Here is a 23,590-nt window from a genome sequence, read left to right as displayed (position 1 = left end):
CCTGCAGTGTGTGCCTACTCATAAACTTGCCAGTGCTATAGGAATGAAACTTTCCCTATGACCACTTTTTTTGTTGTTGCAGAAATTTGATATATTCAAAACCTGATGAGAACAGTCTTGTAGCCAGCGGCACTTTTTGTCATTTCACTTATAGGTGTCTTAAAAAATCCCGTTGGCTGTTTTATTCTTTTCTTTGTTTCTTTGCTTTGTTTTTTCCTCATAGAAATCCAGTAATGTAATCAACAGTAGTGCTTCTGTTAGGGACATTACTGTAAAAGTTTTACAGCAACATTTTAATCCTTATGTGATTGACTTTTAAATGCTACAGAAGTAGATTTTGGGTGGAGCATAAATTCAACATCCATCAATTTTAAATTAAGGCAGCAGTTGTGTGGAAACATTGGCTAATTTCCCTCCCTTTCCAAACTGGCTTCACTGGGAGTTTTGCTTTGCACAGAGTGACTGCTTGCTGTGAGCCTGTTGTGAGGTTTTGATGAAATCTTTTAGGGTGACATCTTGAATCTAACTTTGTGCCCTTATTTAAAGTTTATCTTATAGACTACGGATGCAATGTGGATCTTCACTGCTGACCTCCTTCAAGCATTCATGTAGGTTTTTGGGTCAAACCCCCTTAAAATAGGGACGAATTGAGGACATTTCACCAATAATAGTTTGAACTAATCCCTGCTGTAAAAAGAAGAGTGATAGTTCTTTATTGGTCTAACGACTGAGATATGTGTTTATACAGCATTGATCAGTGTCTTCCCATTTAAAACCTGGACCTTTGGAAGATGTGCTTAAACTCAGAAGATACTTTAAAGGGAAGCTAGCATTGTGTAAAGACAGCCATCTTGGCCTACTTTATGAATGGGACATTGATGTTTGTAATGTGAAACCCATTTACAGTTACATTTATTTATCCTACTCAAAGAGAATGTCTATGTCCTAATTATACTTCAACGTGACCCAGCAGTATAACTTACAGAGACATTTAAACTCAAATGGCCACACACAGCAGAAAAAAACAAACACATGTAACTTTCCAGATCCATTTATTTGAGTTGATACAGTACTACAGAGGCATCGAGTTGAGTAGACACACACCCGAATGACTGAATTAAGACTTTTACAGGATTTGAAGAACTCCTACTGTTTTTGTTACTCATAAAAAAATCACACTTGGCCACTGCTTTCACAATGAGATGATGCCACTTCTACTTTGAACAAACAATTGATATTTTATTTTGTGCGGTTTGTCCTTAACACAACACACAGTCCAGAGCAGGCCAAAGCATTAAAAGGGAGGGTTTTTTTTCCTCCCGACGACGAATTAAATGGCTTGATCACCAATAAATACAAAATATAAAAACACATTGATAATAATTTGCAATATCAAAAAAAAAAAAAAAAAAAAAAAAGATACCAAAGGCACACAACTTAATCCACCTTGGTTGTCCAGGATCACCAACAGACAAAAAAAATTTGGCAATATCCATCAAAAGTAATGAGCCATTACAAAAAAATAATACTTAAATAACATAATAATACTAATTTATTATTAATGTCATAACAATATCCAGTCAAGTTTTCCTATGATTAGACTTTCTGCTAACTAACAGATATGCACCACGTGTTTCCAGTTTGGCAGAGCTAAAGTTTCAGATTCTTTCCATTGCTTTATTTCCTTTCTATCGTGATGTTGTTCCAGCATTTTGCACCTCCCCTGTTGAGGTAAAGAGGGGAATACATTCTTCTAAGGGTCACCGATTGATATTTTAGTGCATTTGGTTGCATTTTTTCCCCAATTTCAATTAGATCAAAAGATGTTTTTTTGTTTTGTTTTTTTTGCCATTTGGAGGTTTATAACTGGTTTCTGAAACTGCATCAACCAGTTTCTGGAGCAAAATTCTAGTACTTCAAGGAAGGAAGTGTTTTCTGCCATAACATAAAGCAATATAAAGTTTCTTATATTTTGGAAAATCAAAAACAGAAGCATAATAAAACAAAATACTAACATAGTATAATTTTCTCACTGTAAATCCAGTTGACAATAAAATGCAATACAAAAAAGGCAATAAAATGCAATATAATACACAGCGGGTCTTTCATTTGAACCGTTACCCAGGACCTTTCCTTCACACCAGAGACCCACTGAAAACATTCAACACGTGACCTATTTCCTCCGGGCCATCTCCTGCATTGTTTTCCATTCACATCACTTGATATCTTGGATGATGTCAGTCATTGATCTTCCACTTTTTTTTTTGCTGCAGTTGAAAAGAGTAATGCTCTTTCTGAGGCCGTGCAGAACACACTGCATGACCCTCAATACAAGCTGTATCAACAGCCTCTAGCATCTCAAATAAAAGCCCAAAAAACAAACATGAGGTAAAGCCAACGTGGGGATGATTTCATTCACCAATGGGGATTCCAAAGGCAAAGAAAAATAATCGAAAAAATGACCCTTGTTAATCCCTGACCCATCCTCGCCAAAGCTACAATCCATCTTTGGTATCAAACAAAAAAAATCCATCCAACGTCCATCTAATCTTTCTACTCACTTTCTTTACTTTCACAATTCTACATTACAATTCCTTCAAAATACTTCTTGACCTTTCCTGTAAACCACAGAAAAGTCCTCTCCAATCTCAGCACCTTCCCATTGAACACTTTTTCTCACTCTTTCTTTCTCCCTCTAGCTATAAACCTATACACACTCCCTCCCTCTTTTACTGTCAAATGAAAACAATAGCTGGCTAATTGTGCTTGGTTGACATAATGGACGAGTATACACAGCTGGAGGGCTGAGCACGCACCACAAATCCCACCTGTGTCTGGCTGGTGCTGATAGCGATCTCTAGTACCAACACGTCTCCACCCTTTGTCTGAGGAATTTGCTGTGTCATCAGCAGGCGAAAACAAACTGTCTTACTCGGCTGTTTTGAAGAGATCTGGGTAAAATATTAACATGTCTGAGAATGGATAACCTACATTCAGTCTCTTTGGTAGAAAATAAAAAGAAGAGAAACAACTGAATGTCTCGATAAACAGTCTGATCTATCAAAAAAAATCAAACAACCAAGGTTAAGAGAGCCAGGCACATTCCAGGACTGTGAGATATTGTCTGCGATATCTCCCTTCGCCAAGTGTCCCACTAGGTGAGTCCCTCCAGATCCTTTGGGGGCTGACAGAAAATCTGTGCTCAACCAAGCCACCTAAGCTGCTGACAAACCAAACTCTGGGCTTAAACATTAACAAAGAACACAAAGAAGGTCTTTTTTTCGAGGCATTATCTGTGTTTTTCTACTTGTGGAAGAAGATGAGACTGTTTGATCTCAAACGTCTGAGACTGAAACATTGAACCCCGAAAAAAAACAAAAAAACATTTAAAGTTGTGTGCAGAAGGCCCTGGGTCTCTCCACATTCACAATCAACATAAAAAAAATCACAACTGGCGACAGATTGGCCTGGCTTTTCCCTCCACTTTTAGGAAATGACATACATAATTCTAATTAAGAATCAAAAAAGGCACTTCCTACATATTCCCAAGTATCATACACATATATAGGACATATGCTTTTATGAAGGTATATTTGCCTGCACGTTTTACAAGCACAGGCATACTTAATATGATGAGTATATATATGTTTCCCATTATCACTGAGTAACATAATTATATATGTCAGTTCCACACAAAGAGTTTGGACTCTTCCAGTAATAAGCCAGCGCCCACCAGTTTTGCACTAAAAGCTACAAAAATATCAATAAATAATCAGCAATGTCAGTTATATTTGGAACAAGACCCTGGTTTGTTTCTTTCTTTTTTTTTTTCAAAGGAAGTAAAGATCACAAAAGCATGTGCTCTATGTGAGTTTTAAGGTGCTTTTGTAAACTCAAACTCGAGATTGGTGGCATATGAAAAGAGCCAACCAGTTTCTGGTTGCTGCGTTTGTGAATCTAACTTGCCTTCTTGCTGAATATGTAAACATGTTGAACACAGCAAAGTCTATGGGCGGGCCAAGAAAGCAGACTGGGTGGCATTTTTTCATTTCCAGCTCCTTCTCTCTGTCTTAAATTCCCCTGGCCAGAGAAGGGCATGTAAGTGTGTACATCTGTGCGTGTGTAGACATTTCATTTCCAAGATTTCACCCTCACATGGAAAAACCACAACCTCCAAAAAGGTGTATCCCAGTAACACACTGGTCGTTAAAGCCATCTACATACAGTACATCTTTACACACACACACACACACAGTCATGTTCAAGCCAATCTGCCTCTTCTTTCCCTGCCACCCATCTGTTAGGTGAGGTTGCTGCTGATGTCCAGGGCTTGCTGGTACACCTGAGTCATGTCCTCCAGGTCCCCTAGCAAGGAGAAGCTGCCGTTGTCTCCTGGGGAGTTTTTCATTCTGGAGCCGCGGCTGAACTTGGGTCCCTGGAGCGGCGGCGCTGCCTGGAAGCCCTTGAAGTTGGCGAGCTGCAGCAGGTTTTCCGCTGAGACACAGGCCCTGATGTTTGTGCGGAGGTGAGGGGTGGAGGGATGCCACTCTGCCCCGCTGAGAGAGCTGGGCGACAAGGACAGGACAGAGCTGTCCTCCCCAACGATGCTTGAGGGCCGACTCTGACTGCGGGACAGACCAGAGTCAGTCGAGGGAGGAGGCTCACCCAGAACTCCAGCCACTGTCGCTGCTGACGGGGGCCCACTGTAGGTGGAGTACTTGCCATTTCGCTTCAAGATGCCCTTCCTCCCCATCACTCTTCTAGGCGGAGAGGTTGCCAGCAGTGACATACTGGTGCCCCCCAAAAGCTCAGAGGACTCACTGCGCTCTGGCGAGGAGTAGTAACCTGATTCCCGCTGCTGGTTGTTCTTCAAGATGCCTTTCTTTGGAAGAGTAGGCACCATCTTCGCTGGCGAGCCTCCACCCAAAGCAGGCTCCTCTTCCTCTTGATCTGGACTTGAGGCTTCTTCTCCACCTTCAGCATTTGTAGGCAGCATCATTTGACCCAACTCCCCCTCTTCCAGACTGGCAGACTGCTGCTCTTCAGTCAACCTGGTTTTAAGGATACCCTTGGGTCTCTTCAAACCGGGCTTCTCCTCGGTTCCGCAGTGGGACTGTCCGACCTCCACGTTCTCCTTCTTGGACTTTTTGGGTCTCTGGCGCATCAGCGGTGGCATGACAGTAGCCTTGGCTCCAGAACCACGTGGCTCAGTGCGGTTCTGCCAGTCGATGAATCGGGCAAGCATGGGCGAGCCCCCGTGGTCACGTTGGGTCTCGCAGTCACACACACTGTTCTTCCATCCCCAGTTCACCCACCAGTGATTAGCGATGTCCTCCACTGTGGCCCGGCGTTCAGGGTTCACCATCAGCATCCAACGGATCAGTCCACGTGCATCTAAAAGGACAAATGTGTTTTGCATTACAAAAAACATCGAGTGCTATAAAGACAAAATGGGAAATCGAGCGTCAGCTTTAATAGATGTTGCAGGTTCTATTTTATTTGCTGGGCGCAGTCTAATTCACATTCTATTGAAATGTTTATCAAAATCCAGCGGAACTCGATTGGTCAAGATGTGTGTAGGATAAAGTTCAATAAAGATCACTGGGATAAAGTGTGTTTCTCCAAGAATGACAAAAACATGACTAAAACAAAGAGGTTTCCTGCAGTACCTGAGGACTGGGTTGGCTCTTTGTACTCGCCATTGCTGATCTGGCGAATGAGGTTCTTGTGGTCTCCCCCGTCGAATGGCATGGTCCCATAGACCAGGGTATACAGCAGCACCCCTAGAGCCCAGCTGTCCACCTATTGAAAGAGGAAAAAAATAAGTAATCAACATGAAATTACTTTCATAAACAGAACATGCACCCTCAACAACACAATTTGAGAAGTGCGACAGAGATACAGTCCTCCAGTCACGTTTTCATTAGTGACTTATGGAATGAAAAAATTTACAGTGTGAAATGTTTTTCGCGAAGCAGCCCCTTTAGAACCTTTCTTTAAAGCATGTATGCGCTGCTGTGCGTCTTTAGCGGGTTTTATAGAAGTAATGACAAATGACAGTCTGCTTGTAGGAAAGGGCTGATTTCCACAAAGATAAATCCTCTTCTTCGCCCCCCACCCCTTCGCTCTTTCCTGCTCTGTCAGGCAGAAGCAAGCACTTTCTGACCACCAACCCTAATGCAATGTGGCCTCCTAAGTAAGTGGTTACATAAGACTTTGTGTCTGGGGCACGAGGAGGTGCACAGCGACGTGGGAATGGAGGAGTGTAATGAGTCCAGCAGAGATGGTAGAGTCCTGATATCCTGGCGCCTGAGGACTCGATGGAGACACATCAGCATTCTGCATCTCTGTGTGTTTGTGTGTGAGACAGTGACAAGAGAGGGTAAAGCGATGTTTGTGTGTATTGACTGTAGAACCAAGAGGATGAGATGAAGCGCTAATGTTCTTTTTGGTGGCAGAAGCTGGTGTTTTAAAATAGTCTAGGAAGAGGAAATCAGATCAGGCCAGTTACAGAGCAAGTGCACTTCCTCTTAAGGATCCTGACCGACATCAGGAAAATTTCCAGGGTAAGCCGAGCCACGCTCTATTGTTGTGTTCTATTTTCGTGGCATGTGTTTGAGGCAATTTGCGGCCTCACCCCGACCGATATTCTGTAATTTCGATTGCAATCGGACTTGTGTAGTTTTTAGCACTCCGGAGGAAATTATAGAGAATTACGCTAAATTGAATGCTTAGACTTGGAAATCTAAAAATGCATGTTTTTTTCCCTCGTCAGTTGCTTTGTTTTATGTAACTGATGCGATTTTAAAGACAACGCCCTTCGGAATGACTCTGGATTTGCCAGACGAGTGGCTTTGGGGAGACTTTTTCACTTTTTCTTTCACCAAAACTATTTAACTTTGATCATGAGCTTGTTTCTTTTTTCAGACTGTGGAACCCATTCCAATCCAGTAGAGATGAAGAGAAAAGTATCCTCCAGTTCTTCACTTCAAAGGATCAACACATGGTAGGAAGGGGAGTACTGGGGAGGTTTACAGACAGTATCTGAGCTGACCCACTGTAGAATTGCAAGAGAGACCCCCCTTTGACTGGAGCCTAATAGTAATCCCATCAAAGACACAGAAAATAAAGCCTTTCACTTCTTTGTGTATGATAATCACTAGTGAGATAATAATGATGAAAGCTGTAAAAGGTGAGAGATCCAGACGGTTCACACCAAATTTAACAGCAAGGGAAGTCAATAACAATGATGATGGTTACATAAAAAGATAATCGCGTCTTAGAAGTTCACAAGCAGCTGCTTTTTAATTCGTTGTCATAGCCTGGTTGACTGGCCCTCACCTCTGGGCCTCGGTACGGTCTCCCATTGACGATCTCTGGTGAAGCGTAAAGCGGACTGCCACAGAAGGTTTGCAGCAGCTTGTCCTTGTTGTAGAGGTTGGACAGCCCGAAGTCAGCAATCTGCAGAAACACAGGTACTCGTAAGGTTTACATTAAACATGAGCTTGTTAAGTCATCATATGATCTGTCAGAGATCTCTGGGCAAACTTACCTTAATATTACAGTTTTCATCCAGTAGCACATTTTCCAGTTTCAGATCCCTGTGCACCACTCCATTCTGAAAGACAAATGACAAACAAAAGAAATGATTAATTAATCTATGGATGCATTTTTCATGAGGAGTACTACACAGTCGACTGGTTTGAGAGATGATTTACTCCGACAAAGCTAGCTTGTGGCTCTCGGGGGAAATCAACACGGCCTGTTGGTGTAGTTCCTTTTAATTGCCCTTGTCCCCTCTGGGGTCTTTATGTTGACATCTGCTGCGATTTTCTTTTTAAATTCAACTCACATGTGTCACATAAACATGAGTCTGTAATTACTGCCCTGTATGAATGATGTTCTCACAACATCTTGGGGATTAAAAAACAATTCCGGGGTTTAAAAAACAAAAAAAAACACAACAACTCGGTATTAACATGTGGTATGCAGACGGATGTGTTACTTATTGTTTCGCAGGGAGCTTTTGTTTGAACTGCTCTGATTGGTGGATATGAGGGAGAAATGGTTGCTTGCTTGTTGTGTCAGTGACTCACATCACCCCACCCGGCGCAAGGCCGTGCTTGGTGGTGATGATTCATCAGTCATGGCTGTCTGGGACTCTCCTATCTGAGGACCATGACATCATATCTCTCTCCAGCTGGGAGTGTGACAAGAGGGGAGTCCATCCAAACAAGCATGAGACCTGGGGAGGGGGGGTGTTGATGGGTTTAGAGCAGTAGGTTGACGTGGGCGTGGCTGAATCTTAGGGGAGAAAGCTTTTGGGGGGTATCTCAGGACAGCTTCCAGTGTGTCAACAGACGAGGACAGAATTATTGCGGGAGCCTGTTTGGTGCACAGTAATCGGATCGTAAGCCTGAATTAAACCGGCCTGTGTTCCATCTTCACTCAGAAACAGATGACTCCCTCAGGCTAGTGCGCCAACAAAAGCATACCGTGTAGGGCCTGTAGATTAACCGGCTGTATGGCTGACTGCAGAGCTGGATGGAGAGTGTTACAATAAGCACGCCTGGAAAACAAAGTCTGTGTGTGTGTGTGTGTGTGTGTGTGTGTGTGTGTGTGTGTGTGTGTGTAGGAAGCATAGAGTGAAGTAAGGTAAGGAAAGAGGGGGCCTGTTGTTTTTGTTTTTTTTCTCACCTTGTGACAGTGGTGCACGGCGGAGACTATCTGTCTGAAGAAGTGTCTCGTCTCCCGCTCGCTCAGGCGCCGCCGTTCGCTTATGTAGTCATACAGCTCACCCTTGCTGGCATACTCCATCACAATCACAATCTTGTCCTTGTTCTCAAACACTGAGAAATGATAAGAAAACAGTTGAGGTCCGTTAATATCTGCTTTCAAGGAAACACAACTTTTCAACAATCAAAAGCAAGCAGGACGGGAGGACAACTCGTGAAGAGAATCCAGGTTTTCTATCATGCTAACATCGCAAATGGACATCATTATATGTGAATCACATACACTCTCTAGTTTTGGATCAGTAATCCAAAATTCCAGAGAAGCATATAATATCTTTACAGTATTCCCATGGTTACATCACCACAAACCCCACCTCATGAGTCTGGCTCCTTCACAACACTGCAGGGAGGGACTGCTAACTCAATCAAAGCCTCTCCTCAGAGAGCAGCGGAGCAGCGAAAACAGAAATGCAGGAGTCCAAGCAAAGAGAGAAACGAGTGAGCTTCACAGACAAAACTGGGAACGCTTTAGTGTCGCGCTACGCCCTCCACAGAACAACACTTTCACCGTGCATCATGTCAACACATTTCACAACACTCTGCCTGATCTTCTCCACCAAAACAAGCGCGCATGTGATTAAGAAATATCGCATTGTTCAACACGTTATGTTGAAACACCGAGTAACTTCCTCATCTGACAGCAACATGGCACTCCTAATTAGCCCAAGGAAAATGACAGGCAAGAGCTTCCACTTGTTATTGTGAGAGAAATAAAGAGTCCTTTGAGATTCTGAATAACTGGTAATGTAGGATGTACCAAGGGCTTGTGCCATCTGTCAATACTGTATGTCGCAAACTTTGTGTTTGTTTTAGTCAAAGCTTCTTTGAGTATCTTATTATTATTATTATAACTTGTTACATGGACTTGCTGCTGTTATATGACACAGGAGCAGTGTCACAACAGTAAAAAATAAAAATAAAACTTCAACTTTTGAAGCTGGTTATAAAGCAGTAATGAAGAAATAGTAACGACTTGTTAGGGAATACAATACAATACAATACAATACAAGTTTCAGGGAACGTAATTAAAAAACTTTTCCTATATAAACTTGCTCAAAAACAATAATAATACAGCCTATAGTACAGCAAAGAAAGGGGGCTACTTTATTTGAATATAATTAACTTTTTAAACTGATCAAACTAATATCCCACCAGGGTGTGTTCCTTCTATTTATTCATCTTTTATTTATTGTTTTTATTCATTTGATGTGACAATTTGGTTTAAAAAGATGGTGGCTTGTTGCACATCTGGTGGCTGAAGAAAGAAACCATCCGCAGTCACCAAACATATCATTCTGTGCTGGTATGTAGCCTGCCTGTATAATTTTGATTTGGCAACATGTTTCTCTCCCAGCACTTTGGCATGAAGGGAATGAAAATGGTTATGTGCAAAGAGAGGAGAGAAAAAAAAAAAACTAAGGACATGACAACTACACACTCCGCCACGTCGCCCTGCATTGTGCGGGTTGATTTTCCCACACAGCAGGGTCACCGGGGGTGAGGGCCTCTGCTTTCTGCACCCTTGAGTGAGCACCCTCGTATGCTGTCACACTCCCCTCTCCTCACCCTCCTCCCCAGGTCCTTTTAGAGATATAATCCCCTACAAAAACACACAGAGTCGCTGAGTGATGGTAATGCTCCCTGATCGTGTCTGTCTCACTGAACGGGAAGAAACGGAGCAATCCAGCCTCCTGATTGGTAGACGGAGTGTAGACCTGGGGTGATATTCACATTGGTCCTTGGAGGAGTTCTTGTCTTAAGCCAACTCTCAGTTTGCACTCCCATTCACCTTTGACCCCTGGTGGGGAAGTAATTACCTGGCTTACATAACTCTGGTTTGTTAGCCCAGTGGGTATAGCAGCCACCACTACAGGCTGACCGTCACTCATTGGGGCTTTTGTTCCCGGGTCAGGCCCTCACATCTGAGTAATTAGTACTTATTGTTCTACTGCCTGCACTGATGATAGACCACTGTTGCAGGCATGCACAGAGCACGAGTGGTAAAGTGCTATTACACTGTGTCATGCAGGACTTTGTGTCCTTTAAAAGTGCTCCGAAAAGTTTGATTTCTCTTGTGCCTTCTGCTTACTGGGTATGTATGTGTGTTTATGTGTCTGTCTGCCTAAAGCCTGATTGTGTGCTGTAGCAAAGATAGGTGAGGGTTGGTACACAGTCATTTCAAATGTGTGTTTTTTTTTTTTTGTTTCACATGTGTTTGAACTTGGTTTTTTGAAGGAGGGAAGTTTCCTCTTCTTTGTTTTGCAGTAACATCGGGCTTTTCTTTTCTTGAATCGCTCTTATATAACTGAACTGAGCAAAGGAAATAAATAAAAGCTCCTCAACAGATTCACTCACCATCTCGGCTTATGTCACCATAAGAGAATGCAGCATAATGAACACAGTAAAACTGTTGGCCTCATGCTCACAGCAGTATTAATGATTTTATGTCTGTTCTAGCTTTATGTCTCATCATTTCCCCTTTTCCTTTCAGGAAGGAGAAGGTCATGTTGGGATATTAACATGTTTTCTTTTCTTGCTGACTGGCTCAAGACAGATACCTTTCTCACATTGGTAAAAAGTGGTAAATAGATCCTTGTTGCAGCAGCAGCTGAGAGTGTGGCCTCCACCAAGCTGTGCGGTTCAGAATACACCAGCTGCTGGCTTTAGTGTAAGATTCACTTTATCGACACTTGTGGAATCCACTTGTTTGTCAGGTGAAGCTTTGCAGCGCAAGTTGTAGATTTGGATGCATCATTTTTTTAGTGTTTCTCCTCAAAAAGCTGGAACTGGGTTATTTAGTTACGCCTGAGGAGTAAAGAGCAAAATCCGCATTTAAATGCCTAGCACAGCATGCTGATGGATGAAGAATGTGAGGGAGTGGTAAAAATCAATCTTCACGCACACATCTGGTATAGCTTTGCTTCACACAAGGCAGTTAGCAGGGGCTGTTGAAGAGGGTGTTGCCGGATACACAAATCTCGGGCCTCCTATATATCTCTAAAGCCAGGCTGGGTGGAGGCCAGGCCACAATAGTAAACGCTGGGTTTGTGGAGAAAAGGCGAGGGCAACGAGTCTGGTTGCGATTGTTGGAGAATTAGACTGCTTATATATATATATATATATATATATATATAAAAAGTCACACAGAGAAACCCCATACAGCCTCGTTGGAGTTCATAAAACTGGGTGTTCTTTTAATAATTCCCCGACAAAACTCATTAAACTCTGCTGCACTTCAGCCCTCCACCTGACTATTGGCACGCTCCCATGACAAATAGTGGTGTTTGTCACATACACAGATTGCTGATAACCACCTGGAGACTTTGACAGCCTGGACAAAGGAGAGTGGGTAAGCCAGTTTGGGCAGTGGCAGATCAAGCAGCTGCCATTGTACCCGAGTAGCTTCACTGAAAAGGGCACTGCAGCCGTTGCTTTGTTGACACAGGCATAAAAATAGTCACGAGCCCCGAATCATATGAAACCTACTCACACTGCAGCACCTTGTGACTTTTACTGCCTGCGCACAGGCCCAGACCACATTATAAATAATGATTAAATGAGGGCAAAACGTTGAAAGAACTCAATGAGAATTGTTCAACCTTTGCACTCAACGCTACTTCTGAGCTGTGTTATCATAGAGTGAGTTTAAGGTCATTCAATTATATAAGAGTACGGAGGTTAATGTGTGAGGCCGTTTCAGTCTGACTCCAAGGCTTTGATATTAAAAGGTCTCTTCCTGAAGTAGATATATGTTGACGTTGCTCTGGGCCTTTCCTCTCTTTTCGTAGCACTGGGGCAGGTCAGACAGATGACTTAGGCCAAACCATTGTCTCCCTGTGCTCATACATAGACACAAATCTATAAGCACTAATATGTAAAACACACACACACACGCACCCACACACACACACATTGAAGTACAGTCTGGTTCCCAGCTGCTGTTGTTTTTAAGTACCAGCAGATGTCTGGCCCTGAGATCAAGACGAGAGAAGACAAGAGAAGAGACCCCTTAGATGTGGGAGAGGCAATCCCTTAGACTATCACCCCTCTCAGACATACAAACTTCCAACACACGTGCAAACACACACACACACACACACACACACATGCGGAGAGATCTCAACGTCAAAGACTTCCAGACGTTTACTGTCCCACGCAGCCAGACAGAGCAGAGAAGATAAATAACTTCCCAGAGCTGTAGTCCAGGTCTTATTATGACATCTGCATAACAGAACATGACAATCCTGCAGCTCGACCACAACACGTGTGTTTTTGTTTATGTGGATGATCACTTGTGTGTGTGTGTGTGTGTGTGTGTGTGTGTGTGTGTATTTCCAGACACACAGCAGACCCTCACCTTCATATATTGAAATGATGTGTGGGTGGCGGAGGGATGACATGATCTCTATTTCTCGGCGGATGTGAACCATGTCCTGCTCATCCTTGATCTTCTCCTTCCGAATTGACTTGATAGCCACCTGGAAACAGAGAGAGACAGAAGATGCTTTGATCACATGGCAGCAGAAAGTAGAGACTTCCCCGAGTAAAAAAAGACAGCCTGGATGCATCATGTGTAGATAATTAAAACACATGTTCCTTCTATGTGGCTCTCACTTGGAAAGGGAAAGGAGGAAAGTTGAAAAAAAAAAAAAAAGGCTAAAGGACAACTCAATGATGTCACATTCATTATCTTATCAGTGAACTTTAAAATTGACATGGTTCTCACAGAGTACACACTGTACACGATGTGATATCCTGCTCGTCATAAACATGCGGACCAACTGTTCTACATGTCTCTACCTCAATAACTCTTTGTACTTCATCAACCTCATCTGTGCCCCCCCCCCCGCCCCCCTCTCAGGGGTCCTGCACGGCCTGCACAACAGTCTTTGCAGTCAAAGTAGAGACACAAGTCAAACAAGGAGGGAGTGTCATCTTAGTCTCTCATTGCCCTTGAAATTTTCTCAGAATCTTCTCTGAAAAACAAACAAAAAGGAGGCTACCCTTCAACTCTTTTCAGGGCCTGTGCCGACACGTAACCAGAATTCAGTCGGTGCCCACTCAGGTTTGGTTTCTGATCTGAATCCCCCGATCCTTTTTTTCAACACATCGTAATCAGAAGGCAGGTTTACAAGGGGAAACATGGGTTTTCCATGGCAACCATCTATATTGATGCAGCTGTTGTAACTGAACAAGACTAAGACAAGGGCTGTGTAAAAAAAAAGATGGACAAACAACATCCCCCCTGGACAATAAGGGGACATAAATGGCAAAGAGAGAGGAACACTGAAAACTCTGCTGCTTTCCTTTCATTCAGGCCTGCCGGTGCAGTAGTTGGTGAAATATTTCAGTGACCGCTGTAAAAAAAAAAAAAAAAAAAAAAAGAGAAGAAGAAGAAGTGAGCAAGGTGTTAAATTTTCATGCTTTCCTTGAGGAAGTCGGGGAGACATGGAGGTCAGAGTGCTCCTCCATAAATCAGATGTGGGTATTAACTTTCACGGCCGTGTTTCCTTCCCTGTCAGAAAGCCTTGGGAAGATACTAAATCACTATCCGTTCTCTTACTCTTAGACATACTGATTAGGAGCAGGTAATGGGCAACATTCGAAATAGTTGGCCTGCTGGGAGTTTTATGGAGGAATCAGGAAAAGAGCAGGAAGTGATTCAGTTCCCTTGCCTTGCCCATGGGGTGAATGAGCATGCAACAAGAGATTTAGCATGTAAAACTTGATCTGATCATTGTTCACGTTCATCATTGCAATGCTTCATCAAGTCGTGCACTTTTATATCTGAAGGTTATCGTCCTTTTCCAAATAAACCATTTTTAGAGCACACAGTCAGGCACATGTTGCTATAATTGCAGCCTAAACATTCTGGATTGAGTCCCGGTTTTGCTTTGATCAGGCCTGTATAGAGTCCGTCCACTCTGAATCCTGTTAGTTTAAACTTTTGTCTTCTCCGGGTTAAGCTGCTGGTATTCTGAGGAACCTAGCTTTATTCCATGCAGGAGAAACCACAGGCAGTAGCGAGTGCCAAGCTAATTACTGTGTACATCAATAAAAATAACCCCAGACCGGAATTGTTCCCCGTCCAGAGAATTCCTTGATTACATAGAATTTAAAGAAATGACACCATAATAAACAAGATTGGGTCCAATGGGGTCCGCACGCTGGGTTCATAATTGGTTAAACGTTGTTTGTGTCTTAACACTGATGTTTTCCTTTACCTCATCAGATTCATTACCATTTTACCACTGATACCCAGAAACGTGAGTTTATTCTTTTAACTTTTGTGTTTAGTTAGACTAAATGTGAGTCACGTTCCTGGACTTAATACAGGAAGTAATCCAGGAATTCATCAATTTAGCCAACCACTAAGAAACAGACTTTACACAAAAAGCCAAAAAAAACAACAAAACATTCTTCCTGAAACTATTACCTACAAATGAAGTTTCCTTTACTCCTTGTATCAATCTTTAACAGTTTCTTATACCCCACTGTATGCTAACCCTCCAGCTCCCCCACATTGGGCTTGAGAAGTAGCCAGGTATCTTGTATGTTTCTCCTCATGTTCCCCTGCACTGACCCCGATGTGGATCATTAAACAGGACTGCAGATCAGTCACTTGCCAGCTGGCCCGGCTGGCTGACACAGCCTCGCTTGTCCTTAAGTGGATCCCTATTACTGTCACTCACAGTAAACAGGCCCTGCTCTGCTGCCCACATCAGCCCCTGCCAGGTATTGGGGCCCGCCTCATCTTGGTGCCCCCTCAAAAAAAAAAAAAAAAAACTAGCCCGTTTGAAGTGAGAGTTCATGATTTGCTTCACTGGAGCCTGACATCTTCCTGCACTTTCTCAGGCCATTAAAATAGATGAAGTATTCATCGCAGGCTCACTCTTCCCTGGGTTTTTTTTCGACAGATCATGATCACCGCTTGTGTTGAGTGTGTGCGTGTCTGACTCTGAGTCGGGTTGGGGAGAAAGAAAACGAGAGTTAGTGCGAAGAAGAGGAGTGTCAACTTTCCAGAGATCTTCATTCTCAAACACATCCAGGAATCATAATACCTCATCAACAGCAGCACATATAGCGGAGGAATGTCAGTGTTTTCCCCTCTTGCGAACCCCTCCAGTGAATCCATTGTTGGACAATGATGTAATCTGGTGCTTTAAGATCATATTAATATGACTCCCTAACTCCTTTAACTGAGGCTGCCCCTCTCTTGTGTGTATCTATGCTAAATGCCCCCCCCCCCCCCCCCCCCCCCCCGTGTGTGATGGATCCCCCACACAGGATATTAACCTTCCCCTCCAATCTCATTTCCTGCTGTGGTTGGCCTTTCAGGTGTCACTGCCCATTTCAGGCCCTGCTGTCACCACAACCTTTTCACTGTAATCATCTAGATGGCACTGACTACAGAAAGACCACCTCTATTTATTTTTCTCATGAGTATACAACTATGAAACACATCATCCATAAACACACAAGCCTGTGCATGTGTCAAATCCCCCCCCCCCCTCCACCCCCCTGATGTCTACAGTATGATCTATTGCACTCTGTATAATGTTCCACTGAGCCGTCAAATTGTAAAATGTATGGCTTGGCAGATTTGACTGGACAATCAGTCAGTTCCACTTTCGCTGACACGCTGAACGTGCCCGCATCCAATCAACCTTCCTTCAGTTTACTCCACACATGTGCACATACACAACTTCCTCAGTCTGTCCCCTCACTCAGCCCTCTCTGCTCTTCTCGTTTGTGGAACGAAGTGAAAAAAAGAAAAAGAAAAAAAAAAGCTACAAGGACTCAAGATGATTGCATAACAGTCTCCCTACGCTGCCGTATCTGCCATGCTGTATGAACACAAGGGACAGGCTGTGGGTCAGGGGTCAAGTAAACTCCAGCAATGCAGTGCCAGACACACACGTGGCCTGTGAGGTGGCCGGGAGTCACGCTCTGTCTGCTTTCTGCTGGTGCTCTGTGTGCACAGAGGTACATTCTCAAAGGACTTCCCTAAGATATACAAACTCCCACGTGAAACACAGTGGTACAAGGAAGTCCTATACTTTACTGACATGCTATTTTAGGTCTGAGGGCTATTTTCAGGAAATAACAGCAGATTACAGGGGAATGGAAGGTATGAGGCCACAGAGATTTGACTTATAAAAGAACTATATGTAAATCTATACCTTCCCTCTAACTATGGGGTGGAAATTGAAGGCATCAGTACTAGAGAATGTAAAGAAGTGTTATTCCTTTAGAAAACTCTCAAATAAATCAGTTAAAGCAAACAATGTCGAGCCAATGTGAAGGATATATCAAACTAACCCATGTTGTAATAAGATACTTTGACCGCGCAGTCAATGTCCATTGTGCAATTTTACAACACAAGTGAAAGTAAAATACTTCACATCGCACTAAAGCTACAGCCATGACGATAATGAATATAGGAAAACATACTGCAGACAAGAAATGCCAAGTGGGACAGGGCAAGAGAGAGAACCAGAGCATTTATAGTCTCCCTATCAAGCATGCCCATGCCAGCAGCAATGAAACCATTGGAGAGGGGGGCAGCATTGTTGACCTGTACTAAATTTCCTCCCTTGCATCTGCTGTGCAAGGAAAGTTCCTTGTGTCCTGCCAGCATGGAATCAAAGGGGGTCAAATTTTGTCACACGAGAAAATACTGGGCGACACGTTGATCTGTTTGGACACAACAGCAGATTTATAAGGCCAATAACTTGTACTTATTCTAACGTAAAGGAAAATAAAAGCTGGGACTTGACACAAACAAACACATCGAAACACAGTTAAAGAGAAACCCTACTGATGGGGGAATAGCCTTTAAGTAAGACACAACAGTCCCAGCTGCGTCTCTGGGGGACTGTTAGGTGTTTTCCATGATGCTTAACTGGAAGTCACATCAGTCAGTAGCTGGATTTTTGCACTCTAACATCCGGTTGTGAGGCCCGGCAAAGGATGAGGAGTGTGCAGCCACAGCTGAGTGGTCCCATGGGCCCTTTGGAGCATGGGGGCAATGATTCCCAGGAGAAGGACATGCACACGCCTTACAGCTCCGGAACACTTCATTTAAGAGACTTGAGTTGTTTGTTGTTGCAAAAAAAAGGGAACATAAAGCCTAAGTATGCATGTAGTCCACTACTCTCTGGACATGCAAAAAACATCATGGAAGTTGTTTAACTGGCTCACCTCTCTGCCAGAGTGCCGCTCAATGGCCTTCTTCACTTTGCCGTACGTGCCCCGTCCCAGCGTCTCGAGCAGCTCGTAGCGATGTTTCAGGTTGTGTTTGTGGTGGTGTTTCTTCACGCCCGAGTTCCTCCGTCCATCGCTGCTCGTCGGGGTCCCCTCAGGTGAGCTGCCGGCAGGTAGAGGTGGAGCGGGAGCCCGGCTCGGAGGGGACGAGAGGTCACCTCCAGCTGCCGTCTGTTTGCCCGCGGAGGTTTGTCCTCTCTGGGCCCCGGGACGCGTGGCCCCCCGGTGGGGCGACAAATAAGCTGTTTCCATCTCACTCGGGAAGTGTTTAACCTTTTCTTAACATACGTCAAACTAGCTACCTTTAAGAAATTGATAATATAGGCTAATGTGTCAAATAATCGTATTAATAAATAAATAAATTACAAAGAATAACGCGTAGCCTAGTCATATTAAAAGGCGTGTGCGGAAACTAACATTTCCAGATTGTCTTAATTGATCAATAGGCTTTGATCAAAGTGAACAGAGATTACTCCTCCTACCTATTCATGATATTATCACTATAGGCTATAATCAATCGACTAATGATAAAGGACATAAATGAAATGACATTATCGGTTTATAATAAGATGATACATAACCCTATATGCCTATTAAAGGATAAACACTAATAATTATAGTGCCAATTTGACAATGAAATATGTATTCAGTTATCGTCTGCAGTCTCAGGCAAAAGCTGAATACACTTTCGATTTAATGATGACAGACTGGCTATAGTGAACGAGCAAGCTCTATACCAATAAAAGAAAAAAATAATAACTAAATAAATTGATCTCCTCACTCCTCCATTGACTGGCATAATCTAGCTGAGGAAATGTCTCTCTCGTTCATATTATCTGTCGTCCTAAACGCTGCTGACATTACCGACTCACGTCTAAAAGGCGAGAAAGCTGCAACGAAACCGGCGTTTTGGATGAAGATGACCCTCATTTTGTCCACGGCCCAGGTAGATAGCTCCTCATTCATCTGGACTCTGTCTATTGTGCGGCTTCATGCTCCGAGCAGCGGTCGACGGCGGTGGAGGTACGCTGTGATCGGACACTATCTCAGGCTGAGACGTTTTGGATACTGCCATGGTCGTTTTGCTACTCCCCTTCTTCTTATTCTTCTTCTTCTTCTCCGTGTGCCCGTCTTCTTGTTTCTCCCCTTTCTCTCTCTCTCTATCCTCAACGTGAGAGGCTGTGAATAAGGATCGAGCAGAGGATCCGAGACCGGGGAGGAGTTAACGCAGACCTCCTCCTCCTCCTCTTCCCCCTGTCTCTTCTATTCCCTTCTCTCTCTCTCTTTCTGTGCTTTCTTCTCTCATCTGTGATATGACTGCTGCTGAGCAGGGGCGTAGCTGAGATTAACGTGAACGAGCGGAGCCCCCACTTCCCCCCAAACCCCCTTGTGGTTTCGTATCCTTGCTGTTACTGACTTTTATAATTAGGCTATTCTTTCAAATACAAATACAAATACAAATTGTTAACGCACACTCATCCCAGGACGCCCCATTTCCATACATTGGGGAAGGATAGTAACTGGATTCATTTTCACAAGAGCCTTAAGCTACTAATTATTATAAGTGTGTTTTATCTTTCTGCCATTACTCCTTGCAATACCTTATTTTTTTCTTTTCAGAATATTTAATGCATGTATAGGACAAGATCTGCAAAGATATGAGACATAATGCTAAGTCCACAGTGGTCATTATGAAAGTTTGTCACACATGCTTTTCAATCAAATCAAACTGTTATTAAGCTTCATATTTACCAGCTGTAACATTTAAGTGAAGCACACATGAATGCAGTTATAGTTGTAATCCAATGTTGAAACATACATGAATCTGAAATTTCAATCAATCTTATTTGTATAGAGGGTTTTAAGCCTTCTGACAATCCGCTACACTGGATTCAGTTCAGCAACACGCCAAACTATGGCTTAACCTTCATAAAATCAAAACAGGGCAATTAAAAAAATAAATAAAAAATTGCCAACGTACAGTGTGTGCCCATGAGGACAATAACTAATCAGAGCAAATGCTTTTGTGTACCAGGCTGTAAACATGTTCATTTCTGTGTGGTTTGTATGTGACTTCTTGGGCTTCTGGAGCCAACCTCGAGTGGATCCTCAACAGACTTCAGGAACAATTCATTTATTTTCTCGAGACACTTTACAGAAAGAGATGGTCTAACTGTACTCTTTGTTGTAATATTTACACAGACCCAACATTAATCCACCATGAGCACATGGCAACATTTAGAAAAGTAACAATGGCAAAATTAAAAACCTTGAGCAGAACCAGACTCATGTTCAATAGCCATCTGCCAAAAGTGTGTTGGGCTTTGAAATTGCAAAAAGAGAGAAAATGACAAATGAAGCATCACCAATAATAATGAACAAAACTGATTTGTAAAGATGATGAAATGATTACTGATTATGTTAGTTTTAGCAGCTGAGTTTCACATTAACATTTGTGCTGAGTTCCTTTGCTCCTGCAGTGGTCTGATTGAACATTTTTATCTCATTGGTGTTTCTTATTGATTTACTTGTTGTGTACTGTAATTGTATTGTCAATAATGTTTGTTGTGTGTATGAATTCACCATGTAGCAAATAACTTTTCCTGCCGGAGATCAATAAAGTTTCATGGAATCTCATTTATAGTAATGGTAATTGACACAAGACTGATATTAATAGTTGTAGCTGTTGGAGTCAGACTGGTCCACGGCAGAACATCACTGATCCTAACCACAAGAAAAGACCTCAAAGGAATTCTTTTACATTTAGAAAAATAGTTTCCTTTTTCTAATTCTACTGTTAAACCTAAATGTGAAAAAATAAGATTTATGATGCAAACTATTTACAAGCACATGGCACACAGAAGACTGCAGTTGCAGCAATTACATTTATGTGTCCATGTTCCTCACATTAACATGTGTCTTTCATAATTCGGAAGGACTTACGAATGGCAAATTGCTTTTGGAATGCTCATAACAATGAACTTTGGTGTCAATCAAGTTTTTAATATCTGGTTTTAGTGTGAAACCAAGACTATCATCATTTTTTAAAAGTATATTCAGCTTTTGGCATTATATGTATTTTTTGGAAAATGTTGCTATGGTGTGCCACTGCATAGAAAATCATCATAAACAACTCTTCACATTAATCCTATATCTGGGGGCACAGGTGGCTTAGTGGTTAGTTCCCGCGCCCCATGTACAGAGCCTGTAGCCCTCAAAGCAGGTGGCTGGGGTTCAATTGCCCCCTAAGTCTGCTTTCTGACATCAGTAGTAACAGTCATCTTAAGTTTTTATCAAACTTCGTCAAAGAAACATCCAGACACTGTTCAACAAAGGTACAAGATATAAAAGTACAAGATATTGTAATACAAAAAATAACATATCCCTTAGCTAGTTGTATTATTTTAAAGGTCACAAAGTTGAGCATTCACTTCAGTATGGTGAATAACAAGTGCTAAGAAGAACAGAAAAGTCCCATCTTGCATTAGACTAAAATGTTTTCTTGTTTCTACATTTACCATTTCAAATGAATCAATGATCATTTGGTTAATGTATTGACAGAATACAATGACAAATCTACAAAAGGACTCACTAATGCCTCAACAGCTGCTGTAAACACACATTTTGCCTTAACTCAAAAACGTTAAGGCAGGCAACTTTTAAACAGCAAAAGAAAGATAGATTTTGAAAGTATCCAATCACAACCTATCCCTCCAAATGTATTGGTGCTCTGACTGCAGGCGTTACCAGTAAGAGGTTTTGGAGCCAGTGGCACAGGACAGTGTGAAAACTTTTTTCTGAAGTCCTTGTGCCGTTAGGCTACTAGCTTTAGCTCTTGTAGACAAGTAAGACGAGTATTCTCATGTGCAAAGAGAGCTGGGGCCATAAACATTGCATGGTCTTTTTTCTGTCTTGTCATAGCCAAAACATCAGATCGTTTTCCCTTTCTGCATTTGATTGATGGATTGCTGTCTGAAAGTGAAGACAATTTTAACACTTACAACAACTCGGCACTGGTCCTTACAACAGCTGGCATTATTCATAGCCATTCATAGCATTAGTTTTAAATAGACAGGGATAAACTGTTGTCCAGCTGTAAAAGACCCTGAGACTTGTATTTGATCTGATTCCTCCCTCTGGCCTCATTTGCACTCCAGACAATACTTTTTATGTATAAAAAAAGGCAGTGCTGCCATCTTGTGGTAAATGTGTGGTCTTATTTATGCCAGAAAGACCGTATGTAGACTTCAACCATAGACCTCAACCAAAAGAGTGATGACAAAGTGAAAACATATTTCTTATATAAATGAAAAGGGTCAGACTGTTGAGTTCCAATCGAAAAACTCAACAAAAAGGTTTGTATATGACTGAAACACGCTCATTAAATGTCACTTTCTTCACAGACTGAGACTGTTAGGTGTGAATAGTTATACTGTATAATGTTTACATTCTCTAATGATGTACTACGGTATATAATGTGGGATCTAAAAACCTGCTGTTCCACAAACAACAACTCTAAGATTGGCACCAAAAGTGAAACAATCCCCACAGATGACCATTTTAACATGACTGCAGGAGCCAATAGCCGTGTTTATAGGCTGGTACATCAGACTGTTTTATGTCTACAGCTAAATACATCATTCCTCACACAATCTCACAGCATATATACAGCTGTTTGGCTAGTTCATTTTTCAATAAAACATGAACATAACACAATATATTTGATATCAAATTAATAATTGAATCTAAGCTTCTGGTAGGAAAATACACAATGCAATCATCTACACAAATACATGTAATGATTTACAAAATAATAATAATAATAATAATAATAATAATAATAATAATTTGTATGCAGCTAGTGCATACAAAAATAAACAAAATACAAATTTGACTTCAACTGAATGGAAGTAAATCAATACAGCCTTTTTAACATAAACACTCAAGACTAAAAGTGTATAGTTAAACACCTGGCAACAACATTTTAAATGCGTCTACATGGTCTACATTTCTCGTCTCATGCTATTACCGATGTACGGAAGCCCATTTCCGCCACTGTGATGGAAAAAAAGATCCTGTAAGGCCGTGTTCACACTTAACTTCTTTTTCAACTGCCAGCGCCTTTTACAACCCTGTGGAAAAAGCCTTTTTAAAAAGCGGACGTCTTTTCAAAACCACTGCACTCCTTTTTCAGTTGTTTTTTTTAAACTTTTAGAAAAGCGCTTTGTGACGTAAAGCGCCTCTTTGACAGCTGACCAATAAGGACGAGTCGACTAGGTGCGCGTGTACCTTCCCTGGTAACCGACGTCCCTAGTGGCGGAAAAAGATGTGGCGTGAATTGCCCTTCCACTCCGGTCCACGCAGCTAGTGGGTGTTAACGGAACTGACCAGAGCGGACACGCCATTTACACCACATCTGTTTGGGTTCTAATAAAAGAAAAAGTGCCACTCACTTGCTGTTTGCCCTTAACAAGTGCATTTAACACATTGTAAAATAGTATGGGCCCCTTGTGAAATATATTTCGCAG

The 23,590-nt window shown here is 42.3% G+C and overlaps 1 protein-coding gene across 2 annotated transcripts; it reads right to left on the bottom strand.

The window, feature by feature from the left end:
- Positions 1 to 1,035: 1,035 nt before the first annotated feature.
- nuak1b (NUAK family, SNF1-like kinase, 1b) lies at positions 1,036 to 23,375 on the bottom strand. 2 transcript variants are annotated; one of them, XM_079345766.1, is made up of 8 exons: positions 23,163 to 23,375; positions 23,092 to 23,117; positions 13,153 to 13,273; positions 8,698 to 8,849; positions 7,553 to 7,618; positions 7,342 to 7,461; positions 5,670 to 5,802; positions 1,036 to 5,394 (listed from the first exon to the last, which is right to left on the bottom strand). In XM_079345766.1, coding segments are annotated over exons 1-8 (1,713 nt in total). In that variant the 5' UTR covers positions 23,164 to 23,375; the 3' UTR covers positions 1,036 to 4,300. The 2 variants fall into 2 exon arrangements, with proteins under 2 accessions (XP_079201892.1, XP_079201891.1); XM_079345765.1 differs by lacking the exons at positions 23,092 to 23,117; positions 23,163 to 23,375 and adding an exon at positions 18,000 to 18,843.
- Between the last annotated feature and the right edge of the window lie 215 nt (positions 23,376 to 23,590).

This window comes from Symphodus melops (genome assembly GCF_947650265.1).
Source record: "Symphodus melops genome assembly, chromosome: 6".
NCBI classification, from domain to species: Eukaryota; Metazoa; Chordata; class Actinopteri; order Labriformes; family Labridae; genus Symphodus; species Symphodus melops.
Note: the sequence above shows the minus strand (reverse complement) of the source record. Positions and strands in the feature narration are given on the sequence as shown.

Excerpts from the sequence above, each read along its gene's own strand:
- nuak1b (XM_079345765.1), bottom strand. The coding sequence starts at position 18,314 with ATGGAAACAGCTTATTTGTCGCCCCACCGGGGGGCCACGCGTCCCGGG. Across the intron at positions 5,803-7,341 it reads GACCGTACCGAGGCCCAGAG|GTGGACAGCTGGGCTCTAGG; the intron begins GTGAGGGCCAGT and ends CTCTTTCAATAG. Across the intron at positions 5,395-5,669 it reads AGAGCCAACCCAGTCCTCAG|ATGCACGTGGACTGATCCGT; the intron begins GTACTGCAGGAA and ends TTGTCCTTTTAG.